The sequence below is a fragment of the Salvelinus fontinalis genome, chromosome 11 (assembly GCF_029448725.1).
Source record: "Salvelinus fontinalis isolate EN_2023a chromosome 11, ASM2944872v1, whole genome shotgun sequence".
Classification (NCBI taxonomy): Eukaryota; Metazoa; Chordata; class Actinopteri; order Salmoniformes; family Salmonidae; genus Salvelinus; species Salvelinus fontinalis.
Genome location: NC_074675.1, coordinates 35,099,745 through 35,117,528, shown reverse-complemented (window position 1 = coordinate 35,117,528; position 17,784 = coordinate 35,099,745). Strand labels below are relative to the sequence as shown.

General features: G+C 42.4%; 1 protein-coding gene across 1 annotated transcript in view; it reads left to right on the top strand.

Moving 5' to 3' along the window:
• The window catches only part of zgc:109889 (uncharacterized protein LOC553542 homolog), a 48,371-nt gene that overhangs the window by 12,463 nt on the left and 18,124 nt on the right, over nucleotides 1-17,784 (top strand). Inside the window, 2 exon segments of the mRNA XM_055938556.1 lie at nucleotides 4,198-4,337; nucleotides 5,433-5,567. Of these exon segments, the coding sequence (XP_055794531.1) occupies nucleotides 4,205-4,337; nucleotides 5,433-5,567 (268 nt within the window). The 5' untranslated portion in view covers nucleotides 4,198-4,204.

Sequence of the window (17,784 nt, the reverse complement as noted above, 5' to 3'; positions counted from 1 at the left end):
CCGAGGACTGTACTCTGGAGAGGCATCGATTTGGAGGTGAAGGGTCCGTCATGGTCTGACACGGTGTGTCACAGCATCATCGGACAGAGCTTGTTGTCATTGCAGGCAATCTCAATGATGTGCGTTACAGGGAAGACATCCTCCTCCCTTGTGGTAGCCTTCCTGCAGACTCATCCTGACATGACCCCACAGCATGACAATGCCACCAGCCATACTGCTCGTTCTGTGCGTGATTTCCTGCAAGACAGGAATGTCAGTGTTCTGCCATGGCCAGCAAAGAGCCCAGATCTCAATCCCATTGAGCACGTCTGGGACCTGTTGGATCGGAGGGTGAGGGCTAGGGCCATTTCCCCCAGAAATGTCCGGGAGCTTGCAGGTGCCTTGGTGGAAGCATGGGGTAACATCTCACAGCAAGAACTGGCAAATCTGGTGCAGTCCATGAGGAGGAGATGCGCTGCAGTACTTAATGCAGCTGGTGGCCACACCAGATACTGACTGTTACTTTTGATTTTGACCCCCCCCCCCCTCCCCCCTTTGTTCAGGGACACATTATTCAATTTCTGTTAGTCACATGTCTGTGGAACTTGTTCAGTTTATGTCTCAGTTGTTGAATCTTGTTATGTACATACAAATATTTACACATGTTAAGTTTGCTGAAAATCAATGCAGTTGACAGTGAGATAATGTTTCTTTTTTTGCTGCGTTTATATTTTTTTGTTTTTACTTTGTTTGCAAACTGATGTTACACGTATTAATGTACTGAAATAAGTAGGACACGTGACATTGAGGGGGAAAAAAACACTTCATATCGGAGTTGTCTATTCATAGTATGAGGCTAGTATAGCGTCTCTCTCCATTGAAACATGCAGTTGACGTCAACAAACCTAATCGAATATTCAAAAATAGATTACAATAATGAGATGTATCCACCAAGGCAATTTACCACTCTCTCCCAAAATACATCATCCGGGAGGAACCTCTTAATGAGGCTTTCCATATCGGCAGACTGTGATATTGCCATTTCTTGGAAAGACTCCTTCCCCTTCAGGAGACTGTCGAACATGATGATAACGCAACCCCAACGGGTGCTGCTGGGCAGCTTTAATGTGGTGCTATTATTCTTTTCACTTTGCTTGGTGAGGTAGATTGCTGCTATAACTTGATGACCCTTCACATACCTAACCATTTCCTTGGCTCTCTTGTAGAGTGTATCCATTGTTTTCAGTGCCATGATGTCCTTGAGGAGCAGATTCAATACATGCGCAGTACAGCCAATGGGTGTGATGTGAGGGTAGGACTCCTCCACTTTAGACAATGCTACGAACATGAAGGCTGCTTGGTCTTTCACAAGTGAAAATACCTTCTGTGGTCCAAGGTCATTGATGACTGCCTTCAGCTCATCTGCAATGTAGAGACCGGTGTGTCTGTTGTCCCTTGTGTCTGTGCTCTTGTAGAATACTGGTTGAGGGGTGGAGATGATGTAGTTAATTATTCCTTGCCCACGAACATTCGACCACCCATCAGAGATGATTGCAAAAGTATGCTTTCTCTATGATTTGCTTGACCTTCACTTGAACTATGTTGAACTCTGCATCCAGCAAATGAACACAAAGCATCTCTAGTGTGAGGGGTGTATGCTGGGGGAAGAACATTCAGAAATCTCTTCCAATATACATTGCCTGTGAGCATCAGAGGTGAACCAGTTGCATACACAGCTTGAGCAAGACATTCACCAGCATTTTTCTGACTACGTTCCTCCATTGAGTCAAAAAAATCTTCTGATTCCAGTAGGACCATGAGCTGTTGCTATCGATAAGGTGTCTGATTCATCATTTTCACCTCGAATAGAAATAGAGGGTCCTTTGTCAGAGGTTGCTTGTTGTGAGTCTGAGGGAACTTTATGCACTTGGCCAGATGATTCTCCATCTTTATTGCATTCTTCACATATGATTTGGCACAGTATTTGCAAACGTACACAGCTTTTCCTTCTACATTAGCTACAGTGAAATGTCTCCGCACATCAGTTAGTGCCGTGACATTTTCCTGTAACGATTAGAAAATAATTGTAAAAAAATAAATACAATTCCATGTACAGATAAATAGTTAAGCAGTTAGATTCAACAACTCCTTTTGTAAGATAAATCTTTTAAAATGAAACATGTGTGGAAACAGGTGAATTAACACTCCTCAGTTAGCAGGCTCAAGCAAGCTAAAACCCACATGGTAGCAAAAACTAACTAGCAGAAATTGTTAACAAGTTAGAAATGATTTAAACACACTTTGCTGTAGGCTACTGTTTACTAGTTAACAAAAAAGCATGTATGTCATATAAAATATATTCACCCCACCCAGTATTGTAATCAAAACTTACCAGAAAGCATGTAGTCCTTGGCTCAGACAGTGTAGTAGTGTTGACTCAATAGTGTGCAAGATCTTGAGAATCAGCTGTACATGTGATGTAAGAATTTACTGTGCATGCAGAGGGTTGCAATTCCCTTGAATTGGGGATAGTTTAACCAAAATGTACCACAAGACCTAGAATTGCCTAATGTGTATCTCACAAAAAAAGTTTACTGTTTATAGGCTAACTTTTTTTGATACATTTAAGCACAATTCCCTGGCTTAACTTCCCATGGAACAATTCCGGAAATTTACCGGAAAGTTTCGGACCCTTTGCAACCCTATGTGAGATGGAGAGAGGACAGACAGGTCACTATCTGTTAGGATGACAGGCAGAGCTCAATTGGGACAAACCAAACAACCAACACACACACACACATAAATAGGGCTCATCATCACTTTTCATTTGTGCCCTGGTTTTCCATCTCAGTTGGAAGGCGGTGTGTGTGTCTCTGTGTGTTTTCCCCGGGCAGTGCTGTGGAAGTCAGCCATTCCACACACTCTCCCACACTTCCAAGATAATCACTGTCACAATTACTATCACATAGAGAACTGGCATAAATACTTTGTGTGTGTGTGTGTGTGTGTGTGTGTGTGTGTGTGTGTGTGTGTGTGTGTGTGTGTGTGTGTGTGTGTGTGTGTGTGTGTGTGTGTGTGTGTGTGTGTGTGTGTGTGTGTGTGTCAAACACTGGTGTGACACACATCACACACCGCCACAATTCAAATCCAAGGGCAGAAGAGGCCATGGACCAAATTCAGAAGAGAGAGAAGAGAAGGAGAAGAGAGCGTTCTTCGCAGCAGAGTTTTTCCGTCTTTTTCTACAAAGACATTGTGCTCCCCTATCGTGATAGGTTTGCGTCCCAAATGGCATACTCTTCCCTTTTATAGTGCACTACTTTTGACCAGGGTCCATATGGATTTGGTCAAAAGTAGTGCACTATATAGGGAACAGGATGCCATTTGTTATGCGTTCAGGGGCTCTCCTTATTCTGTCCTCTCACCAGTGATAAGACAGCCCAGCAGTAGCAGCACAAGCTGTGGCAGTTATCAGTTAACACTGAACCAACCATTCCGCCTCATTGGACCCTGCACGAATCCCAGTCTCACTGACTCAAAACAGCTTGACAGGCAACTGGTCCCCAGGGGCCTGACACCAGCCCAATATTAACAGAGCCAGTCACCCAGTTCAGTTACACTGATCACAGATCAGGTCACTGTCTCTAAGTCAGTGGATATAGTTATCTCTGTGGCCTATAGATTGATTAGAGGTCAGTTTGTATTTAGTTAATCGCTGTGGATATCTGATCTGACTGTCTGAGTTGATTCGTGTTTGTGTTTCTTGTAATATCATGTCTTCTGTGATGTTGTGGTTGTTCCACTGGATATCATAAGGTGAATGCACCAACTTGTAAGTCGCTCTGGATAAGAGCGTCTGCTAAATGACTTAAATGTAAATGTAATGTTCACTTTTGATGTATCCTTTTCCTGTGCTTCTTTTCTCCCTCCCTACTTCTTTCTTCCCTTTGTCTAACTCTCCTTCTACTCTTCCTTTTTTGTCATCCTGTCTTTCCTGCTGCCTCTCTCTCTACCACTCCTTACAGCTCTCTCTCTACCACTCCTTACAGCTCTCTCTCTACCACTACTTACAGCGCTCTCTCCATCTCTTCCCCCAGGTGAATCCCCATGCCATTGGTAAAGCGCAGTATAGAGCCCAGACACCTCGCTCTCTCTCTCCCTCACTCTTTTGTCCATTTCTCACTCTTTCTTGCACTTCTCTCTCCATCTCTCTCCCCATAGGTAAACCATGCCGTTGGTAAAACGCAGTATAGAGCCTAGACACCTGTGTCGAGGTGCAGTACCTGATGGAGTCACCAGTGAACTGGAGTGTGTTACCAATAGCACCCTCGCTGCCATCATCAAACAGCTTGGTAGCCTCAGTAAGTGTGTGTGTGTGTGTGTGTGTGTGTGTGTGTGTGTGTGTGTGTGTGTGTGTGTGTGTGTGTGTGTGTGTGTGTGTGTGTGTGTACGCGCAGGGGGCGGGGTTGATATTTGTGTGAAACAAACACATCAGTGAAGGGCAGGAGAGAGGGAGATAGGAGCATGGTTTAAACATGTGAGGCCAGGATCCGCGCTCCTATTGGAAATCCACCCATCTCCTCACTTGGTCTGTGCCTCCTAGTGTTCTCCTGATCTCCTATAGAATTATCCTGTATGCTGATCAGGTCTGCTGTAGAGGTCGAGATGGGAATAGATTAACTTGACTTTCTGACCCAGACACCTGCAGATAATAATAATGGACACTTACCAGTAGGCTGTGGCTCTACATTCACCCAGCTTTGCCCTATGGCTTCTATGGGATAGCAGCGATATCCAAGGACTTTGTGTCTAAGGAGATATTATTTATTTAATAAATTGGAATAATCAGGTGCACGGTCTGTTAGTCATGCTAGTAGCCTCTACACCAGTGGTTGCTAATGTGTACACTTTAGGGTAGAATCCATTGCGTAGTAAAGTAAGTACACCTTGTTATTGTGGTCTAATAGTATTCCTTTGACAGGGAAGCTTCATTAGACTAAAAGACAACTCCGACTTCCACCTCTCCACCCTAGAGACAGTGACTGAAGTGCACTTGAGTGTGCTTTGAAACCACCTTCCCTCAGTGTTAGACTACATTATTGATGTGTGGTACAATATGTCTATGTATCAATGCTATAACAATGATAAGTCCTTATATCTAGTCAATAACCTGACATAGCACCCAGCAATGTTACAGTAGGTGCTGTTTTAATTTATATTGTTATATATTTATTTGGAGATATATATATATATATATATATGCAGGGTCCCTTGATAAGGTGTGTACACACACACTGTGGAGCAGGCAGACTATAATGTATTGTTCTCTGCTGGATGTCAGACAGCGGCTCTGCAAGGGGCACAGCACCCTGCAGTGAGACGATAGAGAATCCCTGCCCATTGATTAAGGTGTGTGTGTGTTATCCTGTGTACTAATGCGTCTCTTCCCCCTGCAGGTCGTCATGCGGAGGACATCTTTGGAGAGCTGTTCAATGAAGCCAACAGCTTCTACATGAGAATGAACAACCTACAGGAGAGAGTAGACATACTGGCTGTCAAAGTCACACAGCTAGACTCCACCGTGGAAGAAGGTGTGTTTTCATCTTAGTTTGTCACCTGACAAAGTGTGTTGGTCCATGGGATAAAGCGTAGCAGCAGCAACATATCACCTACAGCCGCTTCACTGAGTGAATGCAGCTCTCTATCTGTTTTGCAGCAGTGGGGTTTCCCCCAGTGCTGGTGTGATTGAATGAAGCCACTCTGTCTCTGGTGGAATTTGGAATGTGCATATCATTGGTAAATGCTTAAGTTAAGTAAGGGTTAAGGTTAGGGTTTAGGGCAGGGTCGTCCCAAGGATCCCACTGAGCATCCCCCATATGATCTACACACTCTTGATTGAGTGTGTATTGTGCTGTCCCACATACAAAATACTACAGTTTAATATAAAATACTAAATTACTTAGTATAAAATTCTATGTTATTGTGTAGTATATATACTGTGGAATACTATACTACACATTGTAGTATTCCTCAATCATGTTCTGTTTACTACATCATTTTGTGGTATACTGTAGAATATTATACTCCACACTTAGTATACCTTGATCGTGTAGTGCTTACTATAGTATTTTCTTTAGTATACTGTAGAATACTATACTACACAATGCCCTCTCCCACCTGGATAAGAGGATCACCATAGTGCCCTCCAAGCTCATCACTAAGCTTTCCTCAAAACACTATATTGAATATTATAGTATATAAATATAGTAATACTACAGTATACTATAGTATTTTTTTCATGTGGCCTGCTACAGTGGTGTGAGCCGTACTGTGCCTTAGCTGCAGTGGAGTAGTGAAGTGACCCAGCTTTTCTTACAGAGATTCAGGAGGGATGAACACAAACACAGACACACACACTGGATTCAGGAGGGATGAGCTGACCACCTGAGAAAGAAGCACTGTTTTACACGACTAATAATAACCTTGCCTCTATCATATCCTCCACTCCTCTTTTCTCCTACACGTGTCCTCCACCTTTCTATTCCCCGTTTTCCCCTCTTCTCTCTGGCTCCCCCTCTTTTGTCCTTCCTCCCTTTCGTATTGTATTTCTTCTCCGCTTCTCTCTTCTAGTTTTTTAATCTGCTATGCTCTTCTCTCCTGTCTCCTACTCAGCCATTCCATCCATACCTTACACACTGTGTGCTGTTGGAGTAGTATCTCTCTCTTTCAGTCCCCATAGGAATGCATTGTCTCTTCAGCCACATAGAGAAGCACTGTATTGGCAACACACAGGGAGTTGTATTGTCAATGCGATGGCTAAGCACTCTTTTGTGTGTGTTGTGTGCGTGCATTATAAACTCTCGACTGTATGACCTTCAAACGAACCAGCCACGTGCGTTTGTGTGTCTGCTGACCTTTTGCTAGCCTGTAGAGGTGTCCGACTCAACGGATAGGGGTGAGTGCTTTTTGAAGTGTGTGTGTGCGCACGTGTGTACGTTCGTTTATGCGTACATGGGTGCATGATTTGGGTTGTGGTTGTTGTTCCTGTGGATATTTGGTTTTTGACTCTGGCTTTGTGGTTTGTCTGCTTGAATATTTTGGTGTGTGTGTCAGTGGCTTTCCTCCTCCAGAATAGCCTGAGAATATCTATAATAGCGGATTACTAATCGATGAGCCTCGTGCTGTGCTTTCGTGTGTGTGTGTGTGGTTTCTGTGTGTATCGTGTGTGTCTGAGTCCCGCTGACAGATGTAAAGACAAAGGGATAGATGTCTGCAATGATACATGTGGTAACATGGGAGGGAGGTATTTATTAGGGATTCACATTAGCTGCTACCAAGGCAGGGGTCCAAACACATTAAGGCACTTACATCAAACATTAAAAAAAGATAAAACGGTACATCCATATAGCATTATTACACCGCTACACACACTATACAAAAGTATGTAGACACCAATTCAAATGAGTGGATTCTCCCATTTCAGCCACACCTGTTGCTGACAGGTGTATACATCTAGGAGCAACAACTGCTGAGCCTCAAAGTGGTAGGCCACAAGCTCACAGAACAGGACTACCAAGTGCTGAAGCACAGAGCGCGTAAAAATCGTCTGTCCTCGGCTCATTACCGAGTTCCAAACTGCCTCTGGAAGCAACATCCGCACAATAACTGTTTGTCCGGAGCTTCATGAAATGGATTTCCATGGCCGAGCAGTCGCACACAAGCCTAAGATCACCATGCGCAATGGAGTGGTGTAAAGCTCGCCGCCATTGGACTCTGGAGCAATGGAAATGCATTCTCTGGAGTGATGAATCACGCTTCACCATCTGGCAGTCCGACGGACGAATCTGGGTTTGGCAGATGCCAGGAGAACGCTACCTGCCCGAATGCATAGTTCCAACTGTAAAGTTTGGTGGAGGAGGAATAATGTATTTGGCTGTTCCATGGTTCAGGCTAAGCCCCTTAGTTCTACTGAAGGGAAATCTTACCGCTACAGAAATCAATGACATTATAGACAATTCTGTGCTTCCAACTTTGTGGCAACAGTTTGGGGAGGCCCTTTCCAGTTTCAGCATGACAATGCCCCCATGCACAAAGCAAGGTCCATGCAGAAATGGTTTGTCAAGAGCGGTGTGTCTCTTCAACGGGACAGTTGTAAATCATGCAGCGCCTTGTGTCACCATCGCAGATTTTAGAGAAACAACAAATGTCGGTACATATAAGTGTCTTATATTGGCTGAAAGCTTAACAGGAATTGAATATAACGGCATTGTCCAATTTACTGTGAAATAATCCCATGCTATTGTTTGAGGAGAGCTCCTCACTGCGATAAGTTTGATAAATTCACCTCTGAAGGTGAAATGTGTACTTACATTCTGAAATCTTGCTCTGATTTATCATAGGTCCAAGAGATAACATGAAGTGTTGTTTTGTTGGATAAAATCATTTTTCACATCCTAAAAACGTCCATATAGCATGCACGATCGATTTTGTATTCCCACAGGTTCAATTTGCAAAGAAAGGAATCTGTGAAAATCTAACCCTAAACGTTTTTTCAACCAGGCAAATCACGTTTGTATGTATTCCTCAGAGATCCTAGAACATAACCAAACTTCACTATATCATTAGGGGTGTGGTATAACCTATAAGACACCAAATTTGGTCAGAGAGCGACGCCTTCATGGCACGCCGATGACGCGGCCGGTCTTCATTTGATCGACTGTATCTTTGTCAAATAACCACCAATCGGGGTCAAACAAGGCTAGCTAGATAGCCAATGAGCTGGGCTGAACGGGATACCCTGTATCTGTCGCAAAATGTAGGTGCTACAACCAGAGTGATGGCTAAAACTGGGACCTTTCTCTTGCATTTCAAAGATGGTGGTAGAAAATGTTTTTTGTTTGCATTTTCTTCTACCAGATCTATTGTGTTATTCTCCTACATTCAATTCACATTTCTACGAACTTCAAAGTGTTTCTTTTCAAATGCTACCAAGAATATGCATATCCTTGCTTTGGTATAGATTTGGTATGTTATTTTAGGATATAAAAAAAGAAAAGGGGGCTATCCAGCACAGCTTGCGCGCTGCCCCAGAATTCTATGGCACGCCATTGTTGCCATTAATGCTAGTTAGTGCTAGTTTGACCACCAGAGGGCATCTTTGAGAAGCATTTGACTGTTTTTAATATTGGCTGTACTTTAACTTTCACACATTAAAGTCCAATACAGCTAATGAAAGACACAGATCTTGTGAATCCAGCCAACATGTCCGATTTTTTAAATGTTTTACAGGGAAGACACAATATGTAAAGATGTAAATCTATTAGCTAAAAACACATTAGCATAATCCACCATTTTTCTTTGTCCACCAACAATAGTAGCTATCACTAATTCGGCTAAACTAAGATATTTATAGCCCCTAACCAAGAAAAAAACTCATCAGATGACAGTCTGATAACATATTTATGGTATGGGATAGGTTTTGTTAGAAAAATGTGCATATTTCAGGTAGATGGCATAGGTTACAATTGCACCCACCGTCACAAATGGACTAGAATAACTACATAGAGCAACGTGTTTACCTACTTACTAATCATCAAACATTTCGTAAAAATACACAGCATACACTAATCGAAAGACACAGATCCTGTGAATACAGACAATATTTCAGATTTTCGAAGTGTCTTACAGCGAAAACACAATAAATCGTTATATTAGCATAGCACATGTGCAAACATTACCCCAGCATTAATTCTAGCCAAAGTGAGCGATAACGTAAACATCGCCAAAATATATTATTTTTTTCACTAACCTTCTCAGAATTCTTCAGATGACACCCCTGTAACATCACATTACAACATGCATATACAGTTTGTTCGAAAATGTGCATATTTAGCCACCAAAATCATGGTTAGACAATGGGGAAAGTAGCCCAGCTGGTGAGAAAATGTCCGTGCGCCATATTAGACAGTGATCTACTCGTATACATAAATACTCATAAACGTGACTAAAAAATATAGGGTGGACAGCGATTGATAGACAATTTAATTCTTAATACAATCGCGGAATTACATTTTTTAAATTATCCTTACTTTTCAATACAGTTTGCGCCAAGCGAAGCTACGTCAAAAAACATGGCGTCCTAAGCCACTAACATTTTTCGACAGAAACACGATTTATCATAATTAAAATGTCCTACTTTGAGCTGTTCTTCCATCAGTATCTTGGGCAAAGGATCCTTTCTTGGGTCTAATCGTCTTTTGGTGGAAAGCTGTCCTCTTGCCATGTGGAAATGCCAACTGCGTTCAGCATGAACTGGAAGCGTGCCCAGCGATTCACAGCGTTTCAGAAATAAATGTCCCAAAATCGCACTAAACGGATATAAATTGCTATAAAAATGCTTTAAATTAACTACCTTATGATGTTTTTAACTCCTATAACGAGTCTTAACATGACCGGAGAAAGATTACTCCCAACACTAATGCTTGGAACAGATGCGGGTCGGTGTCCTCCAGGCGCATGACGCAGCTCCAAAAGAGTGACTAGCTACAGGGTTTTTTAATTTATAGTGCCTGTGAACGCGCAATCGACCCCATTCAAATCGTCATCACGTAAAGGCATCCAGGGGAAGACGTAAGCAGTGTCCGTATACTCATAGGAATAACATTGGCTTTAAAACTGACTCCAGAACAGTGGCCAAAATTTCTGAAATCTGACTCCATGTCAGGGAAATTGCTGTAGAATGGGTTCTGTTCCACTTAGAGACAAAATTTCAACTCCTATAGAAACTATAGACTGTTTTCTATCCAATAATAATAATAATATGCATATTGTACGATCAAGAATTTTGTAGGAAGCCGTTTCAAAAATTACACGATTACCATAAATAGTGACAACAGCGCCCCCAGCCTCAACAGGTTAAAAAAAAAATAGATTTTGAATTTCGTGCCCTGCAATAGAGCTGGATGTTGTCATAAGTGTACCGACGTCGGGACAGCCCGCCTAACAGGTTAAATGTTGTTTTTGCCATCATTGTAAGCCAGCCCCACACACACACTGTACGATACATTTCTTAAACATAAGAATGAGTGTGAGTTTGTCACAATCCGGCTTGTGGGAAGTGACAGAGCTCTTATAGGACCAGGGCACAAATAATAATCTAATAATAATCAGTAATTTTGCTCTTTATTTAGCCATCTTCCATAATAAAACGTATTTGTTCATCGAAAATTGTGAATAACTCACCACAGGTTAATGCGAATGGTGTGCTTGAAAGGATTGTATTGGTGAGTCTGTCTTAAATCGTTTTCCACACAGTCTGTGCCTGTATTTAGTTTTCATGCTAGTGAAGGTGAGAATCCACTCTCACATAGGTATGTGGTTGCAAAGAGCATCAGTGTCTTATCGGCGCGATTTGCCAAGGCAAGAAACTCTAAGCACAGCCCTATCCAGAAATCTGGCAGTGGCTTCTGATTAAATTTTCACAGAACTGCTTTTTGCAATTTTGATGAGGCTCTCTTGTTCAGATATCGGTAAGTGGACTGGAGGCAGGGCATGAAGGGGATAATGAATCCAGTTGTTCGTGTCGTCAGTTTTGGACTGGCTTTCAAAAGTTGGCACTGTTCAACATGACCGGTCGGGAGTAGGCTACTAAGTGACTGCGAGTGAATAGCAAAATAATCCTAACATTTCCACACCCTAATTGTAGTCTAACCAATACCCAAACGGAGATTCAGTGAAAATATCATTGATTTATGAAGACCAGTCCCCATGCTTGTCTCAGAGCAGTGCGAAATGGTGCTGAAATAGTTGACCACACCCGGCGGGTAGGCTATTTCTTCAAATCCTATTATAACAATTGGATGACTTTGGGTGTTCCAGTAGGCAACAATTTGTTGCCTTCATTAGCCTACTTTATTCTTAAAAGAACTCCAGCACAGAGAAGAGAAAGGAGTCTTAAATAATTAAACAATAAAGCAATTTAATTCCCAAATGCATTTAACTGTTTGTAATATTGGCCATCAACCAAAAACACAGCATTTACCATGGTATTTAATTTCCAGCGATACTATTCAAGCCATCTGATGGTTGAAGATGATAAGCGATCGGCAAAGGCCATCTGGAATCTGCTGTCATCACCGCACAACATCAACATTGCTCTAATCACAGTCAGAAGACAGTTGAAGAAACTTGAGTGGACTTATGGAAAGGCTCTGTAAGACATTTTATTCATACACACACACAGTGGCAAGAAAAAGTATGTATGTGAACCCTTTGGAAAAAAATGGATTTCTGCATAAATTGGTCCTATATTTTTGATCTGATCTTCATCTAGGTCACAACAATAGACAAACAGTCTGCTTATACTAATAACGCACAAACAATTATACATTTTCATGTGAAAATATAATGGCGCTGGAAGAAATGGCAGCAGTTTTTTTTACGGCCGCCCAATCAATTGTGCTATTATGTGTTTTTTTTGCGCATTATTTGTAACAAATTTTGTACATAATGTTTCTGCAACTGTATCTTATGGCAAAAAAGAGCTTCTGGATATCAGGACAGCGATCACTCACCTCGGATTAGGAAAATATTTTTTTCTTCAACAAGCAGGATGCACAGGACATTCTCCTAACACCCGACAAGGCTAACATCCCAGTTATTTGCAAGAGGAAGAGACGCAGGTACAGAGGACACATGCCTCATGAGGATCCGCAGAAGGCGAGTGGGAAATCTGCCGTTACCGTCAATATTACTCGCCAACGTGCAATCATTGGACAATAAATTAGACGAGGTACGATCACGAATATCCTACCAACGGGACATCAAAAACTGTAATATCCAATGTTTCACGGAATTGTGGCTGAATGATGACATGGATGTTCAGCTAGCAGGATATACGCTGCACCGGCAAGATAGAACAGCACACTCCGGTAAGACGAGGGGGCGCTGTCTGTGCATATTTGTAAGCAGCTGGTGCATGAAATCTAAGGAAGTCTCTAGATTTTGCTCACCTGAAGTAGAATATACTGTGTTAAATTACAGGCCACACTACTTGCTTAGATAATTTTCGGCTATACTTTTCATGGCTGTTTATTTACCACCACAGACAGATGCTGGCACTAAGACCGCACTCAGTAAGCTGTATGAGGAAATAAACAAACAGGAAACCACTCACCCAGAGGCGGTGCTCCTAGTGGCCGCAGACTTTAATGCAGGGAAACTTAAATTGATTCTACCAAATTTCTATCAACATGTTAAATGTGCAACCAGAGGGAAAAAAATTATACATCACCTGTACTCCACACACAGAGACGCGTACAAAGCTCTCCCTCTCCCTCCATTTGGTAAATCCGACCACAACTCTATCCTCCTGATTCCTGCTTACAAACAGCCTATAAAAAAAGTGGTCAGATGAAGCAGATGCTAAACTACAGGACTGTTTTGCTATCACAGACTGGAACATGTTCCGGGATTCTTCCGATGGCATTGAGGAGTACACCACATCAGTCACTGGCTTTATCAATAAGTCCATCGAGGACGTCGTCCCCACTGAAGCCATGGATTACAGGCAACATTCGCGCTGAGCTAAAGGGTAGAGCTACCGCTTTCAAGGTGCGGGACTCTAACCTGGAAGCTTATAAGAAATCCTGCTATGCCCTGCGACGAACCATCAAACAGGCAAAGCAGCAATACAAGGCTAAGATTGAATCATACTATACCGGCTCCGACGTTCGTCATATGTGGCAGGGCTTGCAAACTATTACAGACTACAAAGGGAAGCACAGCCGCAAGCTGCCCAGTGACAGGAGCATACCAGACGATCTAAATCACTTCTATGCTCGCTTCGAGGCAAGCAACACTGAGGCATGCATGAGAGCATCAGCTGTTCCGGACGACTGTGTGATCACGCTTCTCAGTAGCCGATGTAGGACCTTTAAACAAGTCAACATTTACAAGGCCGTAGGGCCAGACGGATTACCAGGATGTGTGCGCAGAGCATGCGCTGACCAACTGGCAAGTGTTTTCACTGACATTTTCAACATGTTCCTGACTGTGTCTGTAATACCAACATGTTTTAAGCAGACCACCATAGTCCCTGTGCACAAGAACACTAAGGTAACCTGCCTAAATGACTACTGACCTATAGCACTCATGTCTGTAGCCATGAAGTGCTTTGAAAGGCTGGTAATGGCTCACATCAACACCATTATCCCAGAAACCCTAGACCCACTCCATTTTGCATACCACTCAAACAGATCCACAGATGATGCAATCTCTATTGCACTCCACACTGCCCTTTCCCACCTGGACAAAAGGAACACCTATGTGAGAATGCTATTCATTGACTACAGCTCAGCGTTCAACACCATAGTACCCTCAAAGCTCATCACTAAGCTAAGGATCCTGAAACTAAACACCTCCCTCGGCAACTGGATCCTGGACTTCCTGACGGGCCGCCCCCAGGTGGTGAGGGTAGGTAGCAACACATCTGCCACGCTGATCCTCAACACTGGAGCCCCCAGGGGTGGGTGCCCAGTCCCATCCTGTACTCCCTGTTCCAGGCACGACTCCAACACCATTAAGTTTGCAGACGACACAACAGTGGTAGGCCTGATCAACAACGAGACAGCCTATAGGGAGGAGGTCCGAGACCTGGCCGGGTGGTGCCAGAATAACAACCTATCCCTCAACTTAACCATGACTAAGGAGATGATTGTGGACTACAGGAAAAGGAAAACCGAGCACGCCCCCATTCTCATCGACGGGACTGTAGTGGAGCAGGTTGAGAACGTCAAGTTCCTTGGTGTCCACATCACCAACAAACTAGAATGATCCAACCACACCAAGACAGTTGGTGAAGAGGGCATGACAAAGCCTATTCCCCCTCACGAAACTGAATAGATTTGGCATGGGTCCTGAGATCCTCAACAGGTTCTACAGTTGCAACATCGAGAGCATACTGACTGTCAAAATTGTCAAAGACCCCAGCCACCCCAGTCATAGACTATTCTCTCTACTACCGCATGGCAAGCTGTACCGGAGTGCCAAGTCTAGGACAAAAAAAACATCAACAGTTTTTACCCTCTTGCCATAAGACTCCTGAATAGGTAATCAAATGGCTACCCAGACTCTTTGCATTGTGTGCCCCCCCAACCCCCCTTTTACGCTGCTGCTACTCTCTGTTTATCATATATGCATAGTCACTTTAACTATGCATTCATGTACATACTACCTCAAATGGCCCGACCAACCAGTGCTCCCGCACATTGGCTAACCGGGCTATCTGCATTATGTCCCGCCGCCAACCCCTCTTTTACGCTACTGCTACTCTGTTCATCATATATGCATAGTCACTTTAACCATATCTACATGTACATACTACCTCAATCAGCCCGACTAACCCGTGTCTGTATGTAGCCTTGCTACTGTATATAGCCTCGCTACTGTTATTTTTCACTGCCTTTTTACTGTTGTTTTTATTTTTTTACTTACCTATTGTTCACCTAATACCTTTTTTTGCACTATTGGTTAGAGCCTGTAAGTAAGCATTTCACTGTAAGGTCTACACCTGTTGTATTCGGCGCACGTGACAAACTTTGATTGATTATTGAACACATCATGTAAACATTCACAGTGCAGGGTGGAAAAAATTGGACCCTCCTTTGGCCGCAATAACCTCAACCAAATGTTTTCTGTAGTTGCGGATTAGACCTGCACAAAGGTCAGGAGGAATTCTGGACTATTCCTCTTTACAAAACTGTTTTAGTTCAGCAATATTCTGGGGATGTCTGGTGTAAACCGCTCTCGAGGTCATGCCACAGCATTTTAAATTGGGTTGAGGTCAGGAATCTGGGCCACTCCAGAGGGCGTATTTTCTTCTGTTGAAGCCATTCTTTGTTGATTTACTTCTGTGTTTTGGGTCGTTGTCCTATTGTATCAACCAACTTCTGTTGATCTTCAATTGGCCTAACATTCTCCTGCAAAATGTCTTGATAAACTTGGGAATTAATTTATCCATCGATGATAGAAAGCTGTCCAGGCCCTGGTGTCAGCAAAGCAGCACCAAACCCTGATGCTCCCTCCACCATACTTTACAGTTATGAGGTTTTGATGCAAGTGTGCCATTTATTTTCTCCACACATAGTGTTGTGTGTTCCTTCCAAACAACATAACTTTGCTTTAATCTGTCCACAAATTTTGCCAGTAGCTATGTTGAACATCCAGGTGCACTTTTGCAAACTTCAGACGTGCAGCAATGGTTTTTTTGGACAGCAGTGGCCCATGAACACCATTCTTGTTTAGCGTTGTACGTATTGTGGACTCGTCAACAGAGATGTTAGCATGTTCCAGAGATTTCTGTAAGTCTTTAGCTGACACTCTAGGATTCTTCTTAAGCTCATTGAGCATTCTGCGCTGTGCTCTTGCAGTCATCTTTGCAGGACGGCCACTCCTAGGGAGAGTAGCAACAGTGCTGAACTTTCTCCATTTATAGACATTTCTTACCTTAGACTGATGAATATTAAGGCTTTTAGAGATACTTTTGTAATCCTTTCCAGCTTTATGCAAGTCAGCAATTCTTAGGTCTTCTAAGATCTCCTTTGTTCAAGGCATGGTTCACATCAGGCAATGCTTCTTGTGAATAGAAAACTCAAATTGTGTGAGTATTTTTTTTATAGGGCAGCTCTAACCAACATCTCCAATCTCGTCTCATTGATTGGACTCCAGGTAAGCTGACTCCTGACTCCAATTAGCCTTTGGAGAAGTCATTAGCCTAGGGGTTCACATACTTTTCCCAACCTACACTGTGAATGTTTAAATGATGTATTCAGTATAGACAAGAAAAATACAATTTGTGTTATTAGTTTAAGCACACTGTTTGTCTATTGTTGTGACTTTGATTATCAAATTTGATGACCAATTTATGCAAAAATCCAGGTAATTCCAAAGGGTTCACATACTTTTTCTTGCGTGTGTATGTGTGTGTGTGTACAGTTGAAGTCGGAAGTTTACATACACCTTAACCAAATACATTTAACTCAGTTTTTCACAATTCCTGACATTTAATCCTAGTAAAATAATCCCTGTTTTAGGTCAAATAGGATCACCACTATTTTAAGGATGTGAAATGTCAGAATAATAGTAGTGATTTATTTCAGCTTTTATTTCTTTCATCACATTCCCAGTGGGTCAGACGTTTACATGGATTCAATTAGTATTTGGTAGCATTGCCTTTTAAATTGTTTAACTTCTCTGGGATATGTGGGACGCTAACGTCCCACTTGGCCAAAAGCCAGTAAAAATACAGAGCGCCAAATTCAAATAAATTACTATAAAAATCTAACTTTTGTGAAATCACACATGAAAGACACCAAATTAAAGCTACACTTGTTGTGGATCCAGCCAACATGTCTGATTTCAGAAAGGATTTACGGCGAAAGCACACCAAACGATTATGTTAGGTCAGTACACAGAAAAACTGCCATTTTCCCAGCCAAAGATAGGAGTCACAAAAAGCAGAAATAGAGATAAAATGAATCACTAACCTTTGATGACTAACCTCTTCATCAGATGACACTCATAGGACATCATGTTACACAATACATGTATGTTTTGTTCGATATTGTGCATATTTATATCCAAAAATCTCAGTTAACATTGGCGCCATGTTCAGAAATGCCTCCAAAATATCCGGAGAAATTGCAGAGAGCCACATCAAATAACAGAAATACTCATCATAAACTTTGATGAAAGATACATGTTTTGCTTAGAATTAAAGATACACTTGTTCTTAATGCAACCGCTGTGTCA